Below are 26,819 nucleotides of genomic sequence, written 5' to 3'. Positions count from 1 at the left end.
GAAATGTATACGTAAAAAAGGTCAAATGCTACATGGTAACGTATATAGAGAAATGCATGACTTCAGCTTTTTTTATACTGTAAAACTGGAAGAACGAAGTATCACTTTGACAGAAACTAGGAAGTACAATGCTGCAGTTTAAATGCTATAAATTGTCGGGTGCACCTTGTGTCCATATAAATCAGTTACAATGTAAAGAAATGACTCTGAGATTGGTGGTGTCACTCTACCAATAAATTACATTTCTGTTTGGTTACAAAACAGTTTTTTTGTACCAAACAGCCCTAACCATACTAGCCTTAAACTTAGTAAAGCAAAGTGAAAGGGACCAAATATAAACTTGGGAAAGGTCATACAAATAAAATGTAAGAATTTTAACATTTAATTCTGTTTTTTTTTGTTGTGAAAACTCCTTGAGCCGCACATTGAGCTGAATCAGTCTAACTTCCCCCGTGATGATTCAGAGTTTAGGAAAATCCACCAGTGATTTCTGGCTTAAGCAAATAACACAACTGTATGTGCTGAATGAATCTTACTAAAACAGAGACTTGTGACTGATTATTTATGATCTGGAAGCAAAAGGGTTTATCATAAAGATCTAGCAGCACCCATTAAAACTAGGAAATACAAAGATATTGGCTTTTAGTGCCTTCATGCAGGAAAATTATGAGCATATTGGATTTCCCATTTTGCTTCCCTTCCAGCAAGCATCGCAGAAGATCCCTGTTGTAATGGACGGCTGCACTGACTGGCAATGTGGCAAAAAGTCACTGTCAGACATTTGCATGCAGTCACGGGAATGAAAGTTTACTTTGAGTCTTTAATAACGCATTGAACTGTTTCTTTCCCAGGGAAGAATAATTATACAACATAAATCTCCATTTTTTTATGGATTTATTATGATTCTTCTAAGCCTCACTGGATAAAATACACATTATACATGTTATAAACCTCCATTGATGTGTCCCCAGCTCTACCACATACTTTATGCAGCCACCAACAAGCTTCTGGTATAATTATTTAGTTCTTGATGAAGTTTGGTTTTCTGACATTTCCATGTTTTAGGCATAGTCCATAGCTTTTTAACAGGGTTGAAATCAGAGCTTTCCTTAGGACACCCTACAAGCCTATTTGTGCAACACCCTGCCATGAAGACTTAACTACACTTCCTCCTTTTTCCGGCATGTATATTCCTACCGCCTGATTGGGTAACTGTACAAGCTTAACATGCAAAATCCACTCTCTTAGCCCTTAAATACATTTTGTTGTGTACTCTGGAGTCTCTGGGAATAAACAAAAGTTGAATGTAGCATCTCCAGGTGTTGTGTAGATCTTTGTTTATTTTTTTTTTGCGTCATGTTTGTTTTAAGCTGTTCAGTTTTCTATTATGTTTTTTGAATACTTACGTCACAGTATTCGCTGTGGAGCTGCCAAACGAGGTCACAGACTTCGAGCTTATCAGTCTCAAAAGTCCACCATTTTTATTTCTCCGTGCAATTTTTAAGTCTGAGCTGAAGGATGCCCAAGCTACAAGAAGATAGGTCATACTACAAAAATGGCCAAATGGGATAAAATGGAACGGTGTGCAACCTGGAGGGTAGCGAGTGGGAAGTGCCTCCTTTAGATTTAAAGGGACAGCACCAAAACGAGTTGCTCTCGGACGCATCTCAGAACATGGGTAGAAAGGGGTAAGGTGGGGGTAAACTAACGAGGAATTCAGACCAAAGCATTGCAGTTCTACTTTATGTACAGCACACCTGGATGACTTCAATGTGAAAAGAACTGAAAAGCATAATATGTACCCTTTAATGTTATCCCGCTTTACCTACCCAACAGCAACCAACCAGAATGTTCAAGATATAAACAGGAAACACCAAGGTCTCCAATTTATTACAAACTGAAAACTGATAAAATACCAATGTCACTGTCCATGAAGGAGTTTAAAATCACCATTTACTGAAAAGGCTCAGACCTAGAAAAAAAAAACAACATAAAAAACCCCAGCTCCTTCACAATCGCCACCTTCGACTATGACAACAGTTTGCACCAGTACTCTTGAACAGGCCATGTCCTCTAGAGAAGGTTCTCTGGTGAGATGAGACAAAGAAGGGTCATTTGGCCAAAGTGAAAAAGAATGCTTAGAAGAATCAAGACGAGTCTTCGAAATGTAAGAAAAAGCATTGTGGCGGCAGCATCAAGCAGAGTAAGATTGGGCCATATTCATGTAGTTCTATTGTTATCGTGAAAAAATGTCATGATCACGATAAGAAGTTGGATTTATCTGGGTAATGGTAAAATCCAACAAGTAGTGTTTGTAAACCCCCAAAACCAGCAGTTTTGTCAGGATTGTTATTTTTGCTATTTTCTCCACTGTTAACCGAGAGCGTCAATAAATATCGAGATTCATAAATATAATTAAATGCACTTACTGTGTGCAGTTAGGTTAAACAAAAAAATAAATAAAAAAAATCACACTACTTTATGTAACCAGTGTCCTTTCAATATTACATTTTACAAACTTTTCTTAAAGGACAGTTTTTGTGCTTATTGGGCAATAAATGATTTGCAGTTAGAGCCATACAGTTACCTGATAAAGACTGCAAGACGCTGTAATTAGTCTTATCACTTTTATTGTTATCATAACCAAAATATATTGCAATAACATTTGAAGTCCTTATTGGCCACCCCTAGTGCCGAGTGTCTGTGTTGCCACTGGTAAGGTACACACAGTGGTCAGATCAACAAATATGGAGGGACAACTCCAAAATGTTCAAGTTCTTCTCAAATCAACCGCATAATGGTTGAAGCATAGAGTAGTGCTCTCCATCAGGGGAATGTTTACAGAGACTCATCCAACTGGTTTTGGTACGACTCACGTTAAGCCACTGGGTATCTTTTAAAAAAATAAAAATAAAATACCAGGCCAGGTCACCGATCAGTTAAAAATGAGCTCTCTCTACCATAAAAGGGTTCAACTATCTAAGCGGGATTACGCCAGAAGCTTACGGATGCCTTCAAGAGCCATTTATCCATATATGAGTGGGGAGTATGTATATATCTGAGCCTGCCAGTATAATTTTAACTGTGTGTGGATTAGATCAAATCTAAAACAAATTCAAATTTGTACCACAAATTCTTTTTGAAATAAAGTTTTTTTTTTTTTGTATTATCAAATATCCCCCCCGGTGATGAGTGTTTGTAAACCTCTGACCAGCGCTGCATTTCCTTTGCCTCTTCGTCATATAAAGAAGTTAACCTGAGCTGGAACCCCAGGGTTTAATATTTCTAATAAAATATCTTAATTGTAAACAAAAGCACAAAAAGAGCATCAGGAATGAAAACAAACTGGAGGATTTTTTTTTAAATAAAAAGTTTTAATACAAACAATACCTGACAAAAAAATACATTTTTCAAATCTAACAAAACCCGACTGAAACTGACCACTGCTGAACACGTTCTGTTCAAAGAGTGGTTGTCAATTAAAAAAACAGTTATATCAAAAGAGCAGGTCTGCTAATGGAAAAAACAATCCATCTGGCTCCAACTTGGACTGTTTAGGACTCTTTTGAGAAGCTAGCAGTAAAAACCTGCCAGGAGCAACATCTGGATGACGAACAGCTGCTACTCTGTCCAGCGGTGTCCACAGTGAGGGGCCGTGCACACGTAGTACAGACGCATAGCATCCTGGGAGGAGCAAAACAGAGAATGACAAAAAAAAAACGCATTCACTTTGAACTCATAATTGTTGACTTCAATTAAAACCTAAAAAAATACATACAAATACAAATGTTTCTGTTGCATAAATTCACAAATTGATTCAGTAAAATATCTCTCCCCTGAGTCTAATGGGTGTCTGAAGAAGAGTAGACCTGTGGTTTCTATTAGCTCATACTTTCCAGGTTAAAGTGTAATTGGTGCTAAAACATCAATGCTACAGTTAATATTGCTGCTGACCATACAAGATTAAAATATGACTACAGTATCCACTGTGGAGACAGCCAGAGAAAGACCTCTTTTATGGGCAATTCTTACCTCAGCCTTCATACTGTGAGACTGGAAGAACACCGCCTCCTTGTGACCACATCTGGGAAGTGACAAGCAATAAGCAAAAGTTAAAATCCAGCTGCTGTTGTCAAAACCTTGCTCACCATGTTTTAATGGGATCGTGTGACATAAAGATCAGGGCTTTAGGGGGGCAGCGTATAATTCTTGATCTTTGTGCAACAGGAAAATAAACGCCAAATATGTATATTTTTCATTTATAAAAGCAAAGGAACTAAAGTTTAACTCTGGGTTTGATGTGTTATTTATGTTTTGGATATGTTGCAACGGGGCTGCACAGTGTCACAGCGGGTAGCACTGCAGCAAGAAAGTTCAGGGTTGATATCCAACCCTGGGTCTTTCTGCATGGAGTTTGCATGTTCTCCCTGTGCATGCGTGGGTTCTCTCCGGGCACTCCGGCTTCCTACCATAGTCCAAAAACATGACTGTTAGGTTAATTGCCTTCTCTAAATTATCCTTAGGTGTGAGAGTGTGCGTGATAATGGTTGTTTGACCCGTTTGTCTCTGTGTTGCTCTGTGTTGGCGACCTGTCCAGGGTGTACCCCGCCTCTCGCCCAGTGAACGCTGGAGATAGGCACCAGCACCCCCGAGACCCCATGAGGGATAAAGCAGATCAGAAAATGGATGGATGGATATGTTGCAACTTCTGGCAGTTATAAGTATTTTGTAAGTATTTTGGAGTATTTTGTTGTCACTTATGAACAGTTACCAGACTCCAATTTTGCTCAAAGTGTTAAATATTTGAATTAAAATGTGCACTCCTAATACAGAATTTTACTGTAAGGACAGCATCAGATCTAGCGCAGTCGGCAGTAAGCATTTTAAGTTTTGGGAGATTTGCCATTTTAAGTTGGGATTTAACACCGATTTGTCCGTAGTTAACATGAAATAACTTTACTGACATGATTCACAACTCGTTTAGAATTTTTCCCCCCTGTTTTTGTTTTGCTTTTATGTTGGTAGACAAAGCAAAAACTCCTAATTTAACGCTGTGTGCTTCCCTATTACCACCATGACGTTGTCTCTGTTTGTCAGGGGTTTTAGGCCGTGGGCCAGAATCTGTAGGGAGACTTTTCGTATGAATTGTGAGGGGGAAACTTTCTTGTACTTGGATAAGTTGCTACACATAGCAGTGATCTCAAAACACCAATGTTCCCACATTTTCACTTGCACATTAATAAGTTATAGGCGATAAAAAATCTAAACTGTTGCGCTCCGGTCCAAGAGGTCACGTGATTCGATTTTTGCTGCGCAGCCAATCAGATCGCTGTATTGTCAGCTGAGCACGTTCAACCACTTCATCATGGCTGCGCCCGTAAAGGGTTGTAAACATTTGTTTCCAGACGAAGAAAGCCCAATAATAGCATTTTCTGGTGCCAGTTGGCAGAGATATTTATGGCGAGGAAAAAGAAATAGCCCAGACCATCAGTCCATCCATCCATCCGTCCGTCCGTCCATCCATAATTTTCTAACACGCTTATCCCTGCTGGGTTCGTGAGGGATGCCAGTGTCTATCTCTAGCTGTCAATGGGCGAGAGGCGGGGTATAACCTGGACAGGTCACCAGTCCATCGCAGGGCAGAAATATCTCAGACTTTTGTCCAATTCACTGTGATATCACCAAGACCTGCTGTGCTAGGATAGCACAGGCGACAGGCGTCTTTGTGCCAAACGGCTTATCTGCGCCAGAATTTATATCCCCTGCATCGGGAGCGCATTCAGCTGGAAGAATGAATCTAGTCAACTCCGCCTCATCTCCAACCTATTAGGCGTGGAAATGAAGATGTTTTACTTTTCTTGATGAAATATAGCAATGGTGTCGTTACATTATCGTTCAGTTAGTGTGAAAAAATTAAAATGTAACACTTGTTAGTGCTATCATAAATGATTGCTATGTCGGTTAAAACTCGATTGATCACTCAGTATAACACGTTCTGGGATAGAAAACGGCTCTGTGGTCATTTCCAGATGTGTCACGAAAATATTAGCTTTATGTTATTAGATTGTCGCATTGTCTGTCTGCTTAAACCAAAAATCCACCTTCCTGAGTCCATCACAGCTCTTTACTTGGTTGCCTCCTTTGTTTTTCTTTATTGGTAGCTAGACTCGCATGAATAGATCATATAAAGCGGATTTCACGTGTGATCAAATGAACACTGAATAAAGGTACAGCCAAAATTATCAGATTTAATAAGATTTTAAATCAACCAAGAACCATATAGAGATATTAACCATATTAAGAAAACGAGATGCCACTTTTAAAAATAGAACAATGTATTAGGAGTTAAAAAAAAAAAATCAATTTCATTTTATTAGAATGTGATGTTTAAATATATTTAGACTTCACAAAGCTAGAGGTTAAAAGTTGTATTGATTTCAAGCACTCTCCCGACGCAGGGGATACAAATTCTGGTGGAGATAAGTCGTTTGGCACGACGACACCTGTTGCCTGTGCTATCCTAGCGCAGCAGGTCTCGGTGATATCACAGTAAATTGGGCAAGAGACTGGGCTATTTCTGCCCTGCGATGGACTGTCAACCTGTCCACGGTGTACCCGCCTCTCGCCCATTGACAGCTGGAGATCGGCACCGGCGACCCCTCTCGATCCCTCCAATCCCTCCAACAGAAAGATGAAGTGGATAAGGTGAGTACTCACTTGGGACAGGGGTGATCCTCTGTTCTTGGCAGCGTCGGATCCTGGGCCACATCAGCGATGATTTGTGTCAGTTCACTGAAGAGAAATGACAATCAATCATTTCATACCACGAGTGAAAGATTTGTGCATAAGCAAATAAGACCCTGTGTGGCATTATATTGGAGACAAAAAACAGATCTGATCTGTGCTTGATGAAATCGTGCACAGATCAGATCTGTTTCAACGCTCCCCCATCCATTTGCGCATCGTCATGTGTAAATTAGAAATTTTATAGCAAATTCAAACTGGTAAAGCCAATTTCATACATGAAAACAATATATTCTAAATGAATGCAGAAAAGACAGGCAAAACAATACTAAATAATTTTCTAATGAAGAACTTATCTTGATAAAACTCTGAAAGGAGTATAAAAACAATGTCATTCCAGAGGTTTTTCCTCCATGTTTTTTACACTGACCAAGGAAACCTACAAAGATCTCAGGATTGCCACAAGAAAAACTCTGGGTCCGTCTATCGAGGCTCAGATGACAATCATTTGCTGCGTTAACAGAGCCCGAAATGTTTATAACTTAATAAAAAGTGACGAGACTATAACTCAGTAGCTGTATGGTTTCCATTGTTTTTTTATTTCATACAGCAAATTAAGAGAAGTAAAAAAAAAAAACCTGATGGGGAAACCTACACCAGTGCCGATTAAAGAATGAGGAGTGCTGATACGCTATCAGAGTAACCTGGGCACACCTTTAAAGACAGATGTCAGATGTTACAGCATCTTTGTTTACGTACTCAACTTCGTGGGTGATCTTGTTGACGTAGATGCAGCTGTTGTCAGCCTCCTGCTGATAGTCGCAGTTTCTACACTGTAGGTCCAGTGAGAAAGAAAAACAAAACGTGTTGTGAAAACAGGCTAAAATCTAAAAGACGACTCAAAGCACACTTCTACGATCATTAAAAACGCGACGAATAGACATTTCATTTAAGTTGGCATCCATGTTATTTGAATGTACACTTAGGCTTAGTTGAAGGTTCATTCATTTATTTACTCCCTCAGTGCCCATACCCCTAAAAACAATGCGTGTTTATTATTAGCAGAAGCGGTCAAGTCTATTAGAAACTGCTAAAGTCTGTGTTTGTTTACCCTTCCCCGCAGCATGCTAGCATAAAACGAGGAGCTAAATACTCACCGCATACAGCAGGATGCGGTTCTCTTTGTCTTCTTTTGGGTACAACATGTTATTACTGAGAAAAGAACGAACAACTGTGATTTTTATGTGGTTGATCAGAAACACCATCATGTAACACACCACTGGGTAACATTTCAAGTAGCTAACATGATGATTCCACTTCCTATAATGGATTTTGCGGCATGTAACTCACCATTCCTGACAAAACCGTATGCCTACAAATCCCGGCGCGTTTGTTGCACTTTCTAAATCCATCTGAAAAGGACTTATTAAAAGAAACAACCTGAAAATCTAGACAACATGCGATACGTCTTCTTCTTCTTCTTCTTTTTCTTCTTCTTCTTCTTCTATTGTTTTATGGCGGTTGGCAAACAACTTTTGGTGCATTACCGCCACCGACTGAAATGGAGTGTGAATCGGGATGACCTACTCTAATATCCTACTACTATAAATAATAAAAAAAATAAATAAAAAAATAAATAAAAAATAAAAAAATAAACTAAATCCGTTTTATCAAATTCTTTTTCTTCTTCTTGCGTTTATTGGCGGATGGCAAACATCTTTTCGGTGTGCATTACCGCCACCAACTGGTAAGGAGTGTGGATCAGAATGGCCCTAAAAAATACTTATATTTCTATATCTTTATTTATAATATTAATTTACAAATACTAATTATTTATTTTATTATCAAATATTAAAATAAAAATTGATGATATTTAGTTTTTTTATTTTTCTGCAGAATCCACATCAAGGTCTCTAACCAAATTCCTTCTTTCTTCTTCATACTTCTTACAATACATCACTACATGTTCTACTGTTTCGTCTTGTCCACAATATTCACATTTACCTGACACATGTTTCCCTATTTTGAATAGTGTGTTATTTAACAGGCGCTACGTCTGTGCAGAGCAGGGTGACTGTTTCCGTAACAGCGCCTCCCGCTGGACGGAGAACGATAAACATCAAGCAAAGTTTGAGAATTGATTCACGTGTTTAGGATTGTTTTGTGAAAAATGTCCAAATGATGAGCAATGATCATCGCGCTTGCGTATCATTTTTACTCATACCTTTAGCAGAAAACCATAAAACAACAACAACGGGCATACAGATGCAATAAGATATTAAAAACAAGGGTGAATTGAATGAAAAACGCTGGATATCGCATATATCATAAATGCAAACCTAAATCAATACATATTCAACCAGACCTTTAACCCCACTAATTTCAAACACATCACAAGTTGTCTACCTGTTGCCCTGACATCTGAAGCGATGAAATCCTTTTAAAGACTGGTGTTGATTAGATTAGGTTAGATTAGATTATACTTTATTGTTCTCGTAGAGCAAATTTGTCTTGGACTACGTGTGTTAAAAAAGAATAGATAAAATTGCTACCATAAAATACAATAAATAAACATGAAATACACATTTTGCACATGAAATACACATTTTGCACATTACACCACAGTAAATGCCGAAATAAAAACATTTATTGCTTAATAAAAATAAGAAAACTTAAAATGCACCAGACCACATGTGTTCCAATAACAAACAAATCTTCAAAAAAGCCTTCATACATCCAGATACTATATGCCTACCTTATTTATTAATCTGATGAAGGTAGGGATGAATAAATATTGATATCTATTAAGTGTGGAAATGGGCACTCTAGTGTATTGTCCCAAATATGGCTTGCTACGCTGACTATGTGTAAAGCGCTTTGCACTCCAAAAGAGTGCAAAGCCTTCTCAGCATTCGCAGCAGGTAGTCTGCTCTGACCCTTCCTGTAAAGAGTATCTGTGTTGTGACTCCAGTCCAGTTTATTGCTAAGGTGAGCACCCAGGTACTTATAAGAGTCCGGTATCTCAAAAATCTGTTTCCTAGATATTGACTGGTATCAATGGGGTGGGTCTGTGCGTGTGAAAGTCCACCACCAGCTCCTTTCTATTTCCTGTAGTTCACAGGAGATGGTTCTGCTGGCACCAGTCTACAAAGCTCTGCATCACCTGTCTGTCTCTCCGAGTCATCCCACTGATGAGGCTCACTATGGCAGAGTCATCAAAACGTTTGAGATTAGAAGATTAGAATATTACATCAGACCAATGATAAAACAAAGATTTTAATGCATCATTTTTGCCCAAATTAAAATGATGGTTAATACCTGCTTAAAGGCAGTTTTTTTTTCTTCAAAAAGATATTTTTAATCTGACAAATGACCTTCATTTTCTAATTTACTGATTACCACCATAGTGGCAAATCCGATCTGCACACTTAGAACGGGAATCAGAATCAGATTTATTTTGCCATGATTGCGCGCACGGTCAAGGAATTTTAACTCAGTTACAGTGCTCAGAGCATACAGGCACAAGCTATAAATATATAAACTGTTTTTTGGTAATATGTAAAAGGAAAAAAAGAAAAAAACATTGCAAGATAGTAGCAAGGTCTTATTTGCAGGACATTTTTCTTGGTTTTCACAACTAAAAAAGGTCATTCAGGTTTAAGAGAGGAAGAACACCTTTTATGCTGCTCTGTCTTTGTTCTGCTTACAGTCCACCGACTTAGCCTACAGATGGGATTACTCGTTGCAGTTTGTCGTGCTCTGCCTATTTAGCAACAGTTGCCGCCTGTTATATATATATACATATCCCCTCCCCTCCCCACGCCTGAGCCCTTGATCCCCTGAGCTAATTCCATGAATCGGCCAAATCTAAATCCACAGATGGAGGGATGCAAAGTTGGCAACGGAGTGAGAGAGAGAGGGAGAGAGAGAGAGAGTCATGACAATGATGGACAGATGGATAAGAAAGAGCCAAAGACTCATAATAAATCGTGCAAAGCTCCATCTTGTTTGTCCCTGTTGTGTCAATCTGCGGCGCGGCCTTGAGCCCGTTGTGCGGCCTTGCTTTGCAGATGTACGAGTGACCCAGTGCGGCAACTCGGGTTGACCAAGCTAGACTGACGTCACCCAACAGCCTCTGTAATCGAAAGAGACGGTAATCCTTCTCTGCTGCAAAGCCTTGCAGTCGGTGGGGAGGAAAAGGGAAACATCCAGAGACACAGAAAGAGAGAGAGAGAGAGAGAACCAGAAGGAAGGAAAGTTGGACACGGGAGAGAGGGCAGCACATGTGGGCAGATGGGACGACAAATTGACCTGGACCAGAGTAGCAAAGGGCTATCGTGACCGACCAAGCAAGACCACTCACTCAACCCCACCCTGATCTTCCATTGAGCTCCTGGTATTCCCAAAAGGTTTGGAAGCCCAACTTCTTCCAGGCTTCGCTCTGGAGGCCACAGGCTCCTGTGAGAGGACAGCAGGGGGGGAATGCTGTGGGAGCTGCATACCCCCTCTTGCACTCCCTCAGGTGTCGCCTTTGCTCACCGTGGAGGAGCCAAGCTTCACGACTGTGGAACTGTGCCAAGAAGGACAAGACATGCACCTGACTGCTAAGGAAGGGTAGGAAGCCACTTATGTTTGTTTCAGACACAAATTAAGCCCTAATTAATAATAAGTGACTATGTTAGCTGCTGGTATATTATATGTACAGGTCTAAAATTAAATGAGGAATCATAGAGATATAATTATGCAAAAAAATAATCAATCAATCAATCAAAAAAAAAAAAAAAATGAATAAAACAATTCAAGTTCAGCTAGAACCAGAGTGGTGAGAGAAAAAAGTTAGCTGATAAAACCATGCTGAAAAGTCCCATGTAGAAGTTTTACATTTTTCCTTTGAAATAAACAGTATCTGTAGGGGCACGGGGATTTTCCATTTATGATGACATATAGACACATATTTTAAAAGTGCAAATACGAATATGCTTGTACAAGAGGAGTGAATGCTGCAAGTCACTGACTTGATGCAATCTGCAGGATTTCCTGGAAGTCGTTATGACCAATTTAGAATATAAACTGAACATGATGCCATTATTTGGTGACAGGGATCAATTTGGAATGTATGTATTTGACTTGGGATCCGTCCATATAATTCGATCAAATAAAAATAATAATAATCCTTGTAAAGTGCCCAGAGAAGAAATTTGTTGTGAAAAGTTACTGCAAAAATAAACAGAATTGAACAGAATCGAAATATTTATAGCTTGAAAACTGCCAAAAATTAACATGTTTTAAAAATGTACACATAAAATTTAGCAAAGGACAGACAGTTTTCAAACTCTGCATCTGTAAAGCTTTAGACATTTGACCAACAAAGTGTTAAAATTCCGGAACATGCATGTTTCATTTAAGGGTGAATAGGTTGTGAAATGCCACATGAAGAAAACAGGGGAACCAATTTGAGCTTCTGCACTTTACAAGAAACACACAAGATAAAAATCTGGTTCAACAAGTTGCCGTCATTCTTATGTTCGCTGCATGTTTAGATTATTTTTCTAATTTCACTTTCCGCTGAATTAGAGACGTCCTACACACCCACAATCGTACACCAACTGCAAAAACAATATAAGAAGCACAGAGAAACATACGTAAAACATAGTGAAAACTACAGCGCTCTATAAAAACCCACTGAAAAGCACAACAAAAAGACCAGAGAGTGAATAAACAACTACAACTCTGGATGAAATAATTGTTGTATGTGTGCTGTCTAAAAATGATAATTTTCTTCAAAACTCATTATTGACATGAAAATTCAGCAAATGAAACCACCTCATAGAAATAAATGGACTGAATACATATAGTGTCTTTCTAATCGCACAACCACTCAAAGTGATTTACACTATGGTAAATGGCTTGTACAGCGCTTTAACTAGTCGGACGACCCCCAAGCGCTTTACATTATAATCATTCATTCACCCCCTGGCAGTGGTGAGCTATGTTAGTAGCCACAGCTGCCCTGGGGCAGACTAACAAAAGCCAGACTGCCATACATCAGGGCCACCGGGCCCTCTGATCCCCGCCAGTAGGCAATTCGGGTGAAGTGTCTTGCCCAAGGACACAACAACTGAGATGGTCAGAGCAGGGGATCGAACCGGCAACCACCAATTGCAAGACAAACTCTCTATCTCCTGCATCACTGTCAACACATTCATTCAATTTTGCATTATGTGCCTTGCCCAGGGCCACATCAACCCTTAAAAAAGGCTTAGGCTATAACTTTTCTTTGTTTTTGCAAACATCCAAACTACTTTATGGATCCCCAACACCTCCGAGCTACTCTCCTTGTGAGCCCTTGGTAAAGTTTAGCCGGGGGTTAGGTTTCCACCCAAAAATTGGTTAAAGTGACTATGTATAATGTTGAAAAAACAAAGGCAGTAATTATAGTCTCCATCGGTGACAAAGAATTTAGCCTAGATGACAAAATCTACACTGAATTAAAACACTATATTAAATATTTTCTGTTTATATTGACTTTGTGAGCAATCTTTTGGACACTGAGTCAGTGCTGAATATAGCAATAGCTTGTGCTAACTACTTAATAGGTTATGTTAATTTAAGTGGACTCATCCATTCATTGCAGTGGGTCCTAATGGCAGATCAGCGGGTGAACGGAATGGGCGGGATGGCGTTGCCATTGGGGGGAGCGTCACAGGTGCATCAGATAAGCTTGACTGCAGAGTTCAGGGGGATGAAAAGAAGAGCTGCAGACAGTGGGGCCAGAATAATAACATCCTGTACCACACTGCTGTTCTTCAGATCTTCCATCACTCTCTGCACTATGTTAAGCTTTCACAAGATTTCTTCTAGGGATAAAATCTCACGTCTACCACCAGAGCCATGCAGATGGGCTTGAATGAAGATCCTCGCTCTTCTACGATTGCACTCAAACGATATTATTTTTTAACACACTGAATACGTATTGACAAGGGGATATCATTTGGGAAAACTGCCACCCATTTCATTGTCCAAATTACCAAGGCAGAACGGAACAACCAAATCACTGAACCATTTACATGAGTCTTTCTAGACTAGCCTCTGAGCTGCTACATTATTGACAGGTTAACATCTGGCTCTGTCAGATCACTTCCTAAGTATAACTTTAGTTAATAGTAAAGAAATCACCTATACAAGTTTATAAAGGTTGTTGATTCACAGGAAGAAGAGAAATGGACTGTTGCAATGTTCCCTCAGAGTTTCATAAAGGCTGATTTCAGCTTCTGTGTAACAGGAGCATGCAGTCAAGAAACATGAGTTCCTCTCCAGGTTGTGGTCTACTTTGTCTTTTCAGATTAGAGCAGATCAGAAAAAAGAACTGGTTTTGCCATCTGACATTTAATCTTACCGTTTTTCTGTTTTTCTTTCACAACTATGTATGTTTCTGATCACCAAACCACTTTCAGAATCAAACAAATATAGTGTGACTGAATACACAATGAAGTTTTTTTTTAACATTTGATTTCATTTATTACTGTGCAGGCCAAGCCAACCAGCTCTAAATAGAAAAGTAATCACCTCCCAAACAAACTAACTGGTTGTGCTATTCTAAGAGGCAAAGACTGCCATCATGCATTTGCAATAAGAGGCAGTGGGGCTTTTAATGCCTGAACGAACAAATCTCGTGTTTGAATGGCCAGTTTAAGTTGATGCAGCAGCATTTCAATAGGAGTAAGGTGGTGAGGTGTTCTGGCCATTTCAACATCTTAATGTTTTTTAGCCACTGAGTGCTAGACTTGGACTGTTGTTCTGCTGCACAACTTAAGTTTGCAAGAGTTTCTTTAAGATCATGCACTAACAGCTGGACATTTTCAGGATTTTCTGCCAGAAAGAAGAATTCATAGTTCTATAAATTATTTTAAGTTGTCCAGGTTCTGAATTAGAAAAGCAAAATATATATTTTTAAAGCTAGCAGGAGCTAGTTAGTTTAACCCCACACGTAATGCGATGCACACCTTCCAAAATGTTCTACTTTGGTCTCTTCAGCCCACAGAACAGCATGTCCTTTGGAAAATGGGAGACAGATTTTTATACTCCAGTGGTTTTCATCCTTTCTGTCGAGTCTCTTATTGTTAAATCATCAACACTGAACCCGAGACAGTGTTTTAATTGGTCTGGGTTCTTTTGTGACCTCTACTGTCGACGTGCTCTTCCATTAATTTCCATAGGCCACCTGCTCTGGGAAGGTTATATCCAAATTCCAGATTTTCTTCAGTTGTGGATGTCTGCTCTTATTGTGGCTCATTTGATCAACAAAGCCTTAGAAATGGTTTTGTAACCCTTTGCAGACTAATAGATGTCAATTACATTACTGCTCTTTATCTTTTACATCGAGTTCAATGCCCTGAACGATGGAGCAGATTTGACATTCAGTGATGTTTCTCACTGATACTCTGTCTTCACAACAGATATCTACCATTTAGTGTGTTTTCTTGTTTGTCGTGAAAAGGTACAACCCGATTTTGTGGATGGATTCAGTCAAAAGCAGTGCAATCCATTAAAAAAAAAAAAAAACAGAAAAAATGAGAGTGACTGTTGACTGAGCTGAATCAATGTTAAAACAATGATTCATGCGAGGGATTACACAGAGGTTAAGCTCCTTCATCATAATAGCTGCTGAAAGTTTCCATCCCAGGTGGCACACAAACAGCTTAGCCTGGGAGACTTGTCAACGGCACAGTATCAGAAATTGAATTGCAAAGCTGTGCACGTTCACAAGTGGGTCAAACATGATAGCATCCTCCCAAAGCTGATCCTGTTTGCATGAGAACACGGTGTCCTCGTTTTGCCCATTGTGCAAACTGGCTCAGTGTTTGTGCATTACTTATAATGAACAATAAATATTGTTGCACATGTTCACAAAGGGAACAGTCTCATGCAATAAACAGATAAATAAATAAAAAGAAACAAAGTAATCTTCTCAACTATTTTCTCTCCAGCCAAGGTGGATTTTTATAGATGCTCTAAAATAGGAACTACTGTTTTTTTATGCTAGAAATAACACTTGGCCTTGCAAAAATATGGATACCCATCAACATCTATAGCAGGGGTCCCCAACACGGTGCCCACAGGCACCATGTAGCCCCCGAGGACCACATGTAGCACCCGCGAGCCAGTTCTATAAAAAAGCCCAATCCACCAGTGGGTTGCATCTAAAACTTTATTTTATTACATTACTCTTCCTGTTTATTCACACAATATCTATAACAAAGCATGAAAAATGTACTTATTTCACATAAAGTTAAGGTGAACTCTGACTCCTCTGGTTCAAAGCTCAGTACTGGTAGCCCTTCGTATGACACAACGTCAGCGAAGTAGCTCTCAGTTTCAAAAAGGTTGGCGATCCCTCCTCCATCGTTTTGTCACACTACCATAAAATTGTATGTTTTTTATAGTGATTTTACGACAGCATAAAGTAGCACATAGCTAGAAGGAAAGCAATGCATTGTTTTCATATGTTTTTCCCAAAATACCTCTTAATAATATCCAGTGTCATCAACTGCTTTTGGAAGTCAGCTAATTAGTAAATAGACTCTACGTGTGATTAATTCAGTCTCAGTGTAAATACAGCTGTTCTGTGAAGCCTGCAGAGGTTTGCTTGAGAGCTTCAGGATTAGGACTCCGGATCATAAAGACCAAGGAGCACAGAGACAGGTTCACAGCGGGGTTAAGTTCTAACAAATGATACCTTGCTTTGGACATCTCACTGACCACTGTTCAGTCCATCATCCATTCTTCTCAGGTGGGACTTTGTTGACAGGTTAACTGTCAACCTGTAATGCACCTGTCAGGTTCAAACACCTAAAACATTCATTAAACAACACAAAGAAGAGAGACAACAGGGTCAGATCTATTCTTGCAAGGAGAACAGCAGAGAGATGAATTCCATTACATCTCTCTGCTGTTTTGGCATCAACTCTGCTTGCTTCCTTACTTTTATTATCTCAAAGAGGGAGGGCCCTAGTTACATTTGCAGAGCTTAAGGAAGGGGGAAACATACTTTAGTGTGACCTTTGACGTCAAAAACTAGCAGTTTCAGGTATACAGAACAACCCTGACAATTGAACATTCAGTGAACAGGAAAGGGAGGATGGCTGGGTGCAATTCATCACAGATAAGATGGAGCTTTACAAAAACAATCAACATTTATGGTGAGGCTGTTTCTTGCACCAGGCTTTACTCTCTAACATAGGAGAGAGATATCAGTTAAATGAAACAACACTTTGATGTCTGAATAAACTCAAACCTTAAAACATTTTTAATAGTAACGAGTAAATACATGATAAAAGCAATAAACATAGTAAATAAAATAAAACATGTAGAGAATAATAAAAAAACCCTCTAACAGCAGTGTGTATCAAAAGGTTTATTGTAAAATAAAAACAAAATGTGGATATGATGGCTGAACAGTTCCAGCAGAATAATGAAGAACAGTCTAAAGGCCTACACATAGTAATAATAATAAAAAACCCAGAGACAGTCCAGGTTGTGACCAGAACCAGAAGCTGATGAGACTCCAGTGAGGGCAGGTCGAGCAGAGGTTACGCACAAGAACACAGGACAGGCAGGCGGTGCACACAAGCACTGGGATCAAACTCCTACAAGGCGAACAGATGATCTGACGCTGACTGGCTGTGACTGATGAAAATGAACCAGTTTTGCACATTACTCTGGTCATGCTGTCCCCAAAGTGACACAAGGTGATGGCAACGTCATGGTGTGGGACTGCTTTTTTTTGTGTGTAAAAAAACAAACAAACAAAACCTATAAAAACTATGTGTTATGTTATCCGTGTACATCCTAAGTTGGTGTCAGTCTCAAAGGAGATTTCACTATTGTAACACATGGTGACAATATAAGGTTCTTGATTCTCTTAAATTCTCATTAGAGAGGAAAGCGGGAGCAAAATAAAGTGCAGTTCTGGAAGAAAATCTCTTAGAGAGGGACTGAGAACGAGGCAGAAGTTTACCTTCCAGCCGTATAAAAATCTAAAACATGCAGCCAGAGCTAACGTCCACATATTATTTTATCTACAAAATAATACTTTGTGGCATGTCGTCATAGTATGTCAGAACGGGGAAAAGTTACAGGGATATGAATACTTTTGGAAGGCACTGTACTGTATATATTTCCTATTATCTACATATGCACATCATGAAAAGAGTACTTTCTATGGAAATCATAAAGAGGTTATTTTTAATTTATTTTTAATTTATTTCCATCACTTAAACAGTTTCTGCAAATGCAAGGCTTCATTTTCAATCTGAAGCAAGCATTTGAACTTTGAACCAAATCACATAAAGACTAAACACAAATGCAACTTTTGCTCATGTGTTAAAACACTTGGTCAAGAAAACCTCAAGCCCTGGTTTTACAGGACCCAGCGGTGTACTAAGAAGCAGCCCACACAAGTAAACAACAACCTTCCCCTTTTTGACATCCTCCTATTCTCAAAGAAAAATCTTACAGTGCAACATTTCATGGACAAATTCACACAATATCTCTATAGCTTTATTATCACTGACAGCACCGTTTTTAAGTGGAAAGCGTAAGATATAGCAGATTGGATCAGTGGCCCAGGCATCACACGCTGATTGGTTCTTATAGGGAACAAACAAAACAAGAAGCATGGTGAAAATGGGGGGCAGGAGAGAGGAATAAACAGAGGATCAAGAGACAAATCCTTAGTCCTTCCCATCAGCCATTCTGCTGGCAACAAATGCACAAACTCACCCATGTTACCGATTAATGAAAACTCAGCCCATTATTAATGCAGAGGCTTCCCAAACTCAAACTGGGCATTCGCTCAGGCTGATACCTAGCCAGAAAATTAAATATGGGCGGAAAAGTGCAGAATATAATCCATTTTAGTTTCCAACCCAGTTTGAACTCTGCATTAATCTGCAGAAAAGAATGGGTTTTAGTTTGTGTGCGTTTGGGGTGCGTCGTGTTTGCACACCAGCATTGGGCAAAGAGATGTAGGACAGGAAATCTCTGAGCCAATCAAAAGGCGGGGATGCTGGATGCTGTGACTCGGCTGTAAGTCAGCTTTAATGCTGAGGCGCAGCGTGGCACATAGTCACGTGGAACATGGTCACGTGGAGAATGCCAAATGACTTTGGCCAAGTTTCTCCAGAGACTTCTCAATTTTCTTCTTTCAATCACAGTTATAAATAGAACAAATATACTGGGAACTGCTGCAAATTTGCTGACTTTTCAAATAAAAACATGAAATGAGAGTGAATAATGTCACCCAAAAAAGGGTAAAAAAAAAAAAACCCATAACAACCAGATTTCAGTTCTTGTATTTGAAAACATTTGGCTTTTCCTCCAAAGGGAAGGCTAGAGAGGAAAAGCCAGAGAGGGAGAAAGCGTTGACTTGAGAAAGCTGTTCGGAAGAAGAGTGAAACGTTTTCAAATACAACAAAAGAACCCATGTTTTGATTTTTAAACCTTTTAGGATTTGCAATGTCCTGGATGACTGGGAATACTCACCAGCATAATGCAGCCATCATTCTGAGATTCTGTATTCACATTATTTTGGAAAAAAACTGTTCAGAAACCATTACCATAACCTATCAGGTTTTTAAGAGCTCTAAATATATTTTTCCACACGTTGCAAAGACGTTTTGCAATACTTGCAAGCTTAAAACTTTCCCTTATCTCCCTTACTTTAATTGCACTCTGCAGGGGTATGGAGGAGATGAGTGGCCATGACCCAAACTGTGAAGATATGCAGAAGAAGGACCAAAGACTGCCATTCCAGGTGGGCTCAGTCATCATGCTGTAACCAACTTATTTTAAGTCAGTGTGGTCACATGTCAGAATAGTTCCTCATTTTGCATGACTATGACATGGAACATGGTCAGTTTTATACAACATTCTGAAAAGAGACAAAACTTAAATGATAGCTCTTTTGCTCATTAAAGACCACAGGTTTTCCCCATTTGCGCAGAGTTGGCTGGAATGTGTTCACACCTGCAGAAAAGGTCCGCATCAATCAGGGAAACACATTCTGGTCCATTTAAAGCTTTAAACAGCTGAACGTATGAAAAGAGAAAAGCGAACCCTGGTCTGGACCAACCAACCAGACCAAGACCTATTTTTTGAGGCGGTATCAGTCCGCTTGTAAATGGACTGTGCTGTGGTTTGCTTCTGCTCCGAATACAAACCGGTCTTGATCCATCCCAAGTACAATTTACATATGTCTCTTTTGGACTTAACGAGCCACCGTTGCAGGACATCTGGCAAAAATAAGCACTTAGCATTGCCAACGCTGCTACCATTGTCCTCTGCTCATCCATCACTGTCTGTTTTGGATCTGCGGCCATAACGGACCGGGCCAGACCGCAACGGACAGTCAGGACTGCAGAAAAGATCATCGCTGGCAACCTGACCCCCATCCAGCACCTCGACATTTCCAAAGTCAGGAAATGGGCAAGAAACATCACTGCCGATCCATCTCACCACGGCCACGACATGTCCATCTTCTCCCCTCTGGTAGGCGCTACAGAGCACTGTACGCCAAAGCCCAGTAACTCTGCCTCTATTCAACCACCTGTCCACTGCCTACCACTTTTTTAGTTGTTTATTACACTGCGAGCATTGTACAATCCGGAGTAAAAGTCCCTGTAAGTGTACAACATACCTGGTGAATAAAACTGATACTGATTCTGTGGATTAGGGAACACGGAGCGCCTGCTCTCCTTCGGTTTGCAGGACACAGTCGGCGTCGCTTCAAAACCAGAAACATAATGTTGCAAAACCTGCGTTACATGAGCTGCTCTTGTCTGTGGCTGTAACAACAGCACAAACATGCACAACAGCAATGCAGCACGCACGACTTCCAATGCTTGTTTTCGTAAATTTCCGTGTCTGTGCTAAGTCCCGCCTGAGTCATTTCTGTCCAATGGGAGCAACGATCGCCACGCGTGGCTTTGTTACAAGTTATATAGATCACATGCGAAATGTAAATGTCAGATGTAAATGTGAAAGCAAACAGGCCGAGCAAATGACTTTCCCAAAAGGAGCTCAAGGAGATGCTGACAGAACCGAAACCTTAGGATGGAACCTTTTGGCACACCACAAGCGAGGGAAGAAGAGGGAGATCTGAACTTAGAAGCAGCTGCAGAAAAAGGATTTGAAATTGATGGTGAACCATATCAAAAGCTTGTGGCAGGCCTGACATGAGCAGAAAAGAACATTCTCCTGGATCACTGTGCCACTGGAGAAGAGAATAGGCTGTATGGAAACCACACTGAAAACTTTCATGGAGGCTGTTTTTGTCCAAAGCAGCTGTAAAAGCTCTTTGACTACATAATTTTTTTAAACTTTAGAAATAAGAACCCATTAGGACATTGGTCTGTGCCAGTTAGTATTAAAGGGTCATTTAAAAAAAAAAAAGAGTGGAACATAGCAGTCTTAAAATAGCCACATACGTAACCTGAAACCAACGAAGCGCTGGTAATTATGAGCGCTGGGATCAAAAGACTGAAATAAGTCTTAATTCATTGGAGGCTACTTAAAATCTGGGTTTTCTGTAACATTGTGACTGGAAATGCAATTGAAAGATCTTGTTTTCAACCACACCCACATGAATTTGCATCGACTTGCATCAATTGCTGTCTTGATGGTCATTTGCAGTGTGAGGAAATTTTCCTCAAAAATCAAATTTCATGTTTAAATTTTCAGATGATCCTTCAAGCTCCATTACCCCACAATTGTACTACACAAAAGACAAATATGCAACAGGTGTCATATTGGTCATGTTTGTTTTTCCAAATCTGTGGTAATATTTGTCAAAAAAAACCCTGAAAATGAAAAGGTTTGAATGCACGATTCCTCATCCTTTCAGTTCTGAACCACCTCTTCCTCCAGATCTTCCCTGACCCGGTGGAGATTGTCCTGGGCCCGGAGGCTTCTCTGAACAGTCCGAACCGGGACAAGGAGCGTCTCCCCTCCATCGTGGTGGAGCCCACAGAAGTGAGCGAGGTGGAGAGCGGCGAGCTGCGCTGGCCTCCTGAGAACATCGAGGCAGAAGATGATGAGGAGGACCTGTTCCTGGAGCAGTGTTTCCCCCCAGCCAACATCGCCGACTGGGGAGACGAAGAGGAGGAGGAGGAGACGTCAATAATACTGCAGCAGCAGCCAGGCCTGACACTCCTTGGTGAGCTGCTGGACCTTCCCTGAGTTTTGAACTTACTTTTATACTTTGACAAAAGTAAAATTTGATGTTTTGGGAATATGTTGACATTATCCGCTGGAACCAACACATTTTTAGGTTTAGCTTCACAATGAAAAATGACATGTTTTAGAGGAAAAATCAGGCTTTACAGAAATGAAACAAAACCAGAATTTAACCTTTATTAATATAGGCTAGAACAAGGTTATTCTTTGGGAGTGAATAAAAAGCACCGTTTGTTAGACACTTAAAGCATTAGCTGAATTTTATTTTTAACAACTATTATGCCATATTAACATTAAATCACTCAGTTTAAATGTTGTTTTCAAACATCACTTTTCTTTCTGTTGTTGAACGCATATTTAATTTATTATAAAAAAAATCTGTAATCTTACTTCAGTTTCAAAAGTTTACATACATTTAGTTAGCCTGTTAAGTTAGCCTCGTGAGACCATCCTGATCTCGCGAGGTTTCAAGGTTTCACTCGCAGATCAGTCTGGATACCCTCCGTTGAAGAAAATTTGGAGCCGTTCACCAAACGAACGTCCAATCAGCGTTGGCTTTGAGGCGGGTTGAGGTGTGACGCAACGGGAAGCGCGTCAGTTCAGTCTAAACAACATGGCGGCTTCAGCCGATGAAACTAGCGTTAGCGTGGCTATCGAGCAAGTTTTATCGGAATTACAGAGTATTTCTTTGCTGAGCTAACGAGCCTTTACCTGCAGCAGCAAGAGTAGCTTGGCTTGTGGTTGTGTTTTCGTCGTCGCTCGTAACAGAGCGACGACGAATCTGATTGGTTTATTTGGCCCGTCTATCACCAACATCGGCCAATCAGCTGACCAGTATTTTCGCCCCTTCCCAAAATTACTTCAACGGAAGGTTTCCAGATGGATATGCGGAGCAAATCTATCTGGCGGAGTCAGGTAACTGTTAAGTAGCATTGCTTTTAAACTGGTACAACTGGTGGACCTCAGTCAGATTTTCACTTTGTAATGACCGCACCAAAACATGGACTTTGATGTTCCGAAGCTGCGTTGTGACTAAATTGGCTTTATTCTAAGTGTAATTGTTCATTTGGTAGAAATGAACAAGCGTTTTACTTCCTAGCAGATGTCTTGAGGCATTGTTTTAATATTTCCACAAGACGTCACCTCATCAGGGAAGTGCTCCAGTCTGTCCTGCAAAATAAATCCCACGCATCATGAAGATCAGATGGTGTTCCAACCTGTGCAAGCTTCCCCCTGTTTCCTCTAAATGTAATAATGGCCATTATGACAAAAAATAAAAATAAAGAAATGTTTGCACGCTATTTGCACCCTTGAAGCTTATGAGGAAGTGCTGTTGGTGCAACAACCTAATTTTTTGGGGAAAAAAGTGTCTGCGTGTTATGTGGAAGCTATGTGCATTGTGGGCTGGTGTGTCAGCTACATTTAATTATGGCAATACATAATGACAATAAAGATTCTTGATGTCTCTAAAGTTGAACATTTATTTGTCAGCTTTAATCTAAACTTTCTGTTTATTTTGGAGTGATGGCTTCTTCTTCACTGACAGGCGCCTCAGTCCATATTGTTGCAGGGCTTCTTTCACTCTGGAAAATGACTCTCTTGCCACCTTAAGCCAGCATCTTCAGAAGGCCATTAGCTTTTGTCCAAGGTCAATACAAATACTTCACAGCAAAACTTGGTAATTTCTGGAAAACAGAACCTACCTCCTTCCTGAATGGGTTCGGGACGTTTCCGTTTGTTATTATATTATGCAATAATTCCCCTATTCTACTCACTCATGAATAGATAAATGTGGCAACTTTAGGCATTTTGAAGTTTAACCACAGGATGAACGAGACCCGTAGAGGTCCCCAAGACTCTTCCTGATGTCTTGGCTAATTTTCTTTAGATTTTTCCATGATGAACCCATCAGGATCTCACAAAGCTTTGACGTCGTCATTATCCGGACTTACCCAAATTGTGTAAAACATGGTCATCAGAGTGTATTTAAAATATAAGTTTAATAAAAAATGCTTAAAATTGTCCTTTTATTATTTTGTGGAAATAAGTCATTTTAGATTTCCCACAGATTTATTCCTTTTCACACAGAGCTCGTAAATTAAATAAGCTTTAAAAACCCAAGTTTGGTGAAAGTTTTACTTATCTTGTTTTTTAAGGTAAACCCATAAAAATTGATCTAATCTCCTTTTTATGTGTTTAAAACCATAGTTTATGAACATGAAGCAACAAGTTCTCATGAACTATAGCTGAATATCTTAATTTCTTGAAACTCTGAGCAACCAGACAATAACTCTTGCTCAACACAAGAAATATTGGCTTTAAGATTGAAAGCTTTGAGAAAACCTAGCATAAGATAAAATCACAATAAAGCAAACATGAAGATCTTAATGGATGAAATGATTCCAACGAGCCTGATAAGAGTGGTGTACCGTTGAAGGAGAAGTTGCGTGTCACATTGCTACATTCCTCTATCTCTCCATGTTTTTGAAAAGCTGTGTGTCCCCTCACACAGTTAAGCAACAATTATGCAATATTTTGCAGTGAAGCACAATTAGAAAAGGAAGTGTGCCGACAACCTTCACACCACGAAAAGCTGAAATGTGTCTTCACATGACACTTCATTCTATGTGTTTTTTCTAATAACCCTACACCTTCAAGGGAAAAAAAATAAAACAGCTGCTTCCTTTTGAAAATTGTTGAATGGAGGCATCATGTCAATAAATCTAAAGTTTATGCTCCCTACATTTGGCAATGGGTGTATTTAAGGAACTTTTCTTGCCCACACCCAAAATGTCATGTAACGTATCAAGGTCAGCTTGAGACTAAGTGAGATGACAAATGTGTGCAGACACAACATCATTCAGCCAGCAACAACAAAGGGTGTAAGTATGATATCACACAAACTCCATCCATCCATCCATCCATCCATCCATCCATCCATCCATCCATCCATCCATCCATCCATCCATCCATCATCCATCCATCCATCCATCCATGCATCCATGCATCCATACATCCATCCATCCATCCATCCATCCATCCATCCATCCATCCATCCATCCATCCATCCATCCATCCATCCATCCATCCATCCGTTTGTAGGGTTTGCAATCCATCATTTGTTTAGATATTTTGAGAAATATGTGTTTAAAGAATAAAAGTTACACAGAAAGAACAAATTCCTAACTCCAATGGCACTTTTAAATCTTTCTTACAAAGCTAAATAAAAAATCATCTAACTTTCTGCTCTCAGTAGTTTAAAAAAACTAGTTTTGAACTCCTGCTTACTTGACAGGAATCCCACCTGCACGCTCAGTGTGAGGGATTGATGCAACCTTAAAGACGCATTGAAATCAACTGCCCACTGTTTCCACATTCTCATCCGGGAGAAGTGATTGCTGCAAAGCCAATCCCTCAGCCAGAGCACAGGGGGAGAACCCATGCATGCATGCAGAGGGCATGCAAACTCTCTAAATGTTATTGTGTAAAGTTTGACATTGCTCACTCTCTAAACCTTGATATCATTGTTGTGTTTTTCTGTAGATCTTCAGTCTGATGCATTCAGAGACGACACCCCGACACTTCCTCCCAACAGTGCCCCCACCTTCAACTGAGCTCATCACCTCTGCTTACCCTGTGAAGAAACATGCCGAAAAGAACTGTTGCAATAACTGTTAGGATGAAAAAAACAAAAAAAAACACTACATAGCAGTAAACACGTCAAAAATAAGTGTTATATTTAAAAAGAAGTAGCAGAAACCAACATGGCAACCGGGACATTTTGGGCCAGTGTTGTAATCACTTATTTGGACATTTTCTGATCCAGGAACAGGATCGCACAAGCTGCATAAATGTCCAGATTTAGAATAAAATTACTTCAGGGCCACATTTTGCTGACATAGGTTTTTGTTTCATTTAATTTTTCATGATCCACATTCTCAAAGTTTCCACCACCCACGAAAAAAAAAAAAAAAAAAAAAAAAAACCTGACGCTGCAACACTGTTTTATTCAAGTTCTACTCCTTTTGCTTTCATGTGTGGGTAGTTTTGCTGAAACATTGATATGCTTATTCCTTCAGTATATAGTCTGTAGTAAATCAATGTAAAACTAGGTACACGCAAATGGCCCAAATAACTATGAACTGTACAGGACTTTGAGGTCTGTTTTTCTTTATAAAAGGCAGATTTACTTAGAGCAGCAAAAAAAAAAAATAAAAAAAAAAAACAACCCAAAAAAACAACAACAGGTTAAGCTCTGAAATTATTTGTATATATGGAAAACATGGATAAATATACATTATTGTTTTAAATACTTAACAATAAAGTATTTGTTCTCCTATGTCAAAGAGGTGGTTTGTGTCATATTTAGTACTTTATTACTCTCTGTTCTCTTGTTCTAAATGTCAATGTTCTTCTACTTAAGGCCAGGATTCAGAGACAATACTCCCCATTAACAGAGAAACACAAAGTTCACAGGTTCCACATGTGACGAAAGCAAAACGCAAAGCCAAAACAACATGTCATAAATTTTTCAAATGTGAAACCTGTGGCAAAATGTTTCTCCTCTTTAATGTTTTTCCTCATCTGCTTCACGTTGCTACAAAAGATCCTTTTCTAAACGTATGTCACTTGAACGCAGCCTTCTCTCTCCCCACTAGTATTAAACATGTTATATAAGTTCATGAAAGTTGCACTATTTTGGCCTTTGAGAGCCAAAAGTTTATTCAACTATTGTCACTCATTCCAGGTAGGCAATAAAAAGTTCTACTACCCTAAGTAGGATGCAGTTCTTCATATATACACACACACATCTATTTCAAACAGATGGTATCGGTATTGGC

At 39.6% G+C, this 26,819-nt stretch overlaps 2 protein-coding genes across 2 annotated transcripts; one reads left to right on the top strand and one right to left on the bottom strand.

Moving 5' to 3' along the window:
- Positions 1–3,353: 3,353 nt before the first annotated feature.
- On the bottom strand, positions 3,354–8,234 carry polr2i (RNA polymerase II subunit I). The gene is made up of 6 exons (XM_012850139.3): positions 8,095–8,234; positions 7,902–7,956; positions 7,504–7,577; positions 6,718–6,792; positions 4,033–4,084; positions 3,354–3,684 (listed from the first exon to the last, which is right to left on the bottom strand). Exons 1-6 carry the CDS (start codon positions 8,154–8,156, stop codon positions 3,622–3,624), a joined length of 381 nt encoding a protein of 126 aa, XP_012705593.1. The 5' UTR covers positions 8,157–8,234; the 3' UTR covers positions 3,354–3,621.
- A 2,544-nt stretch (positions 8,235–10,778) lies between these two features.
- lbhl (LBH regulator of WNT signaling pathway, like) lies at positions 10,779–26,324 on the top strand. The gene is made up of 4 exons (XM_036150009.1): positions 10,779–11,358; positions 19,483–19,558; positions 21,670–21,958; positions 25,522–26,324. The coding sequence occupies exons 1-4, from the start codon at positions 11,336–11,338 to the stop codon at positions 25,590–25,592; spliced, it is 459 nt and encodes a 152-aa protein (XP_036005902.1). The 5' UTR covers positions 10,779–11,335; the 3' UTR covers positions 25,593–26,324.
- The last annotated feature ends 495 nt before the right edge of the window (positions 26,325–26,819 follow it).

Source organism: Fundulus heteroclitus, chromosome 18 (assembly GCF_011125445.2).
Source record: "Fundulus heteroclitus isolate FHET01 chromosome 18, MU-UCD_Fhet_4.1, whole genome shotgun sequence".
Lineage (NCBI taxonomy): Eukaryota > Metazoa > Chordata > Actinopteri > Cyprinodontiformes > Fundulidae > Fundulus > Fundulus heteroclitus.
This window is presented reverse-complemented; position numbering and strand designations above follow the sequence as displayed.

Excerpts from the sequence above, each read along its gene's own strand:
- polr2i (XM_012850139.3), bottom strand. The coding sequence starts at position 8,156 with ATGGATTTAGAAAGTGCAACAAACGCGCCGGGATTTGTAGGCATACGG. Across the intron at positions 7,957-8,094 it reads ATACGGTTTTGTCAGGAATG|TAATAACATGTTGTACCCAA; the intron begins GTGAGTTACATG and ends TTCTTTTCTCAG. Across the intron at positions 4,085-6,717 it reads GAGGATCACCCCTGTCCCAA|ATGTGGTCACAAGGAGGCGG; the intron begins GTGAGTACTCAC and ends GTCACTTCCCAG.
- lbhl (XM_036150009.1), top strand. The coding sequence starts at position 11,336 with ATGCACCTGACTGCTAAGGAAGG. Across the intron at positions 19,559-21,669 it reads ACCAAAGACTGCCATTCCAG|ATCTTCCCTGACCCGGTGGA; the intron begins GTGGGCTCAGTC and ends CTCTTCCTCCAG. Across the intron at positions 21,959-25,521 it reads GCCAGGCCTGACACTCCTTG|ATCTTCAGTCTGATGCATTC; the intron begins GTGAGCTGCTGG and ends GTTTTTCTGTAG.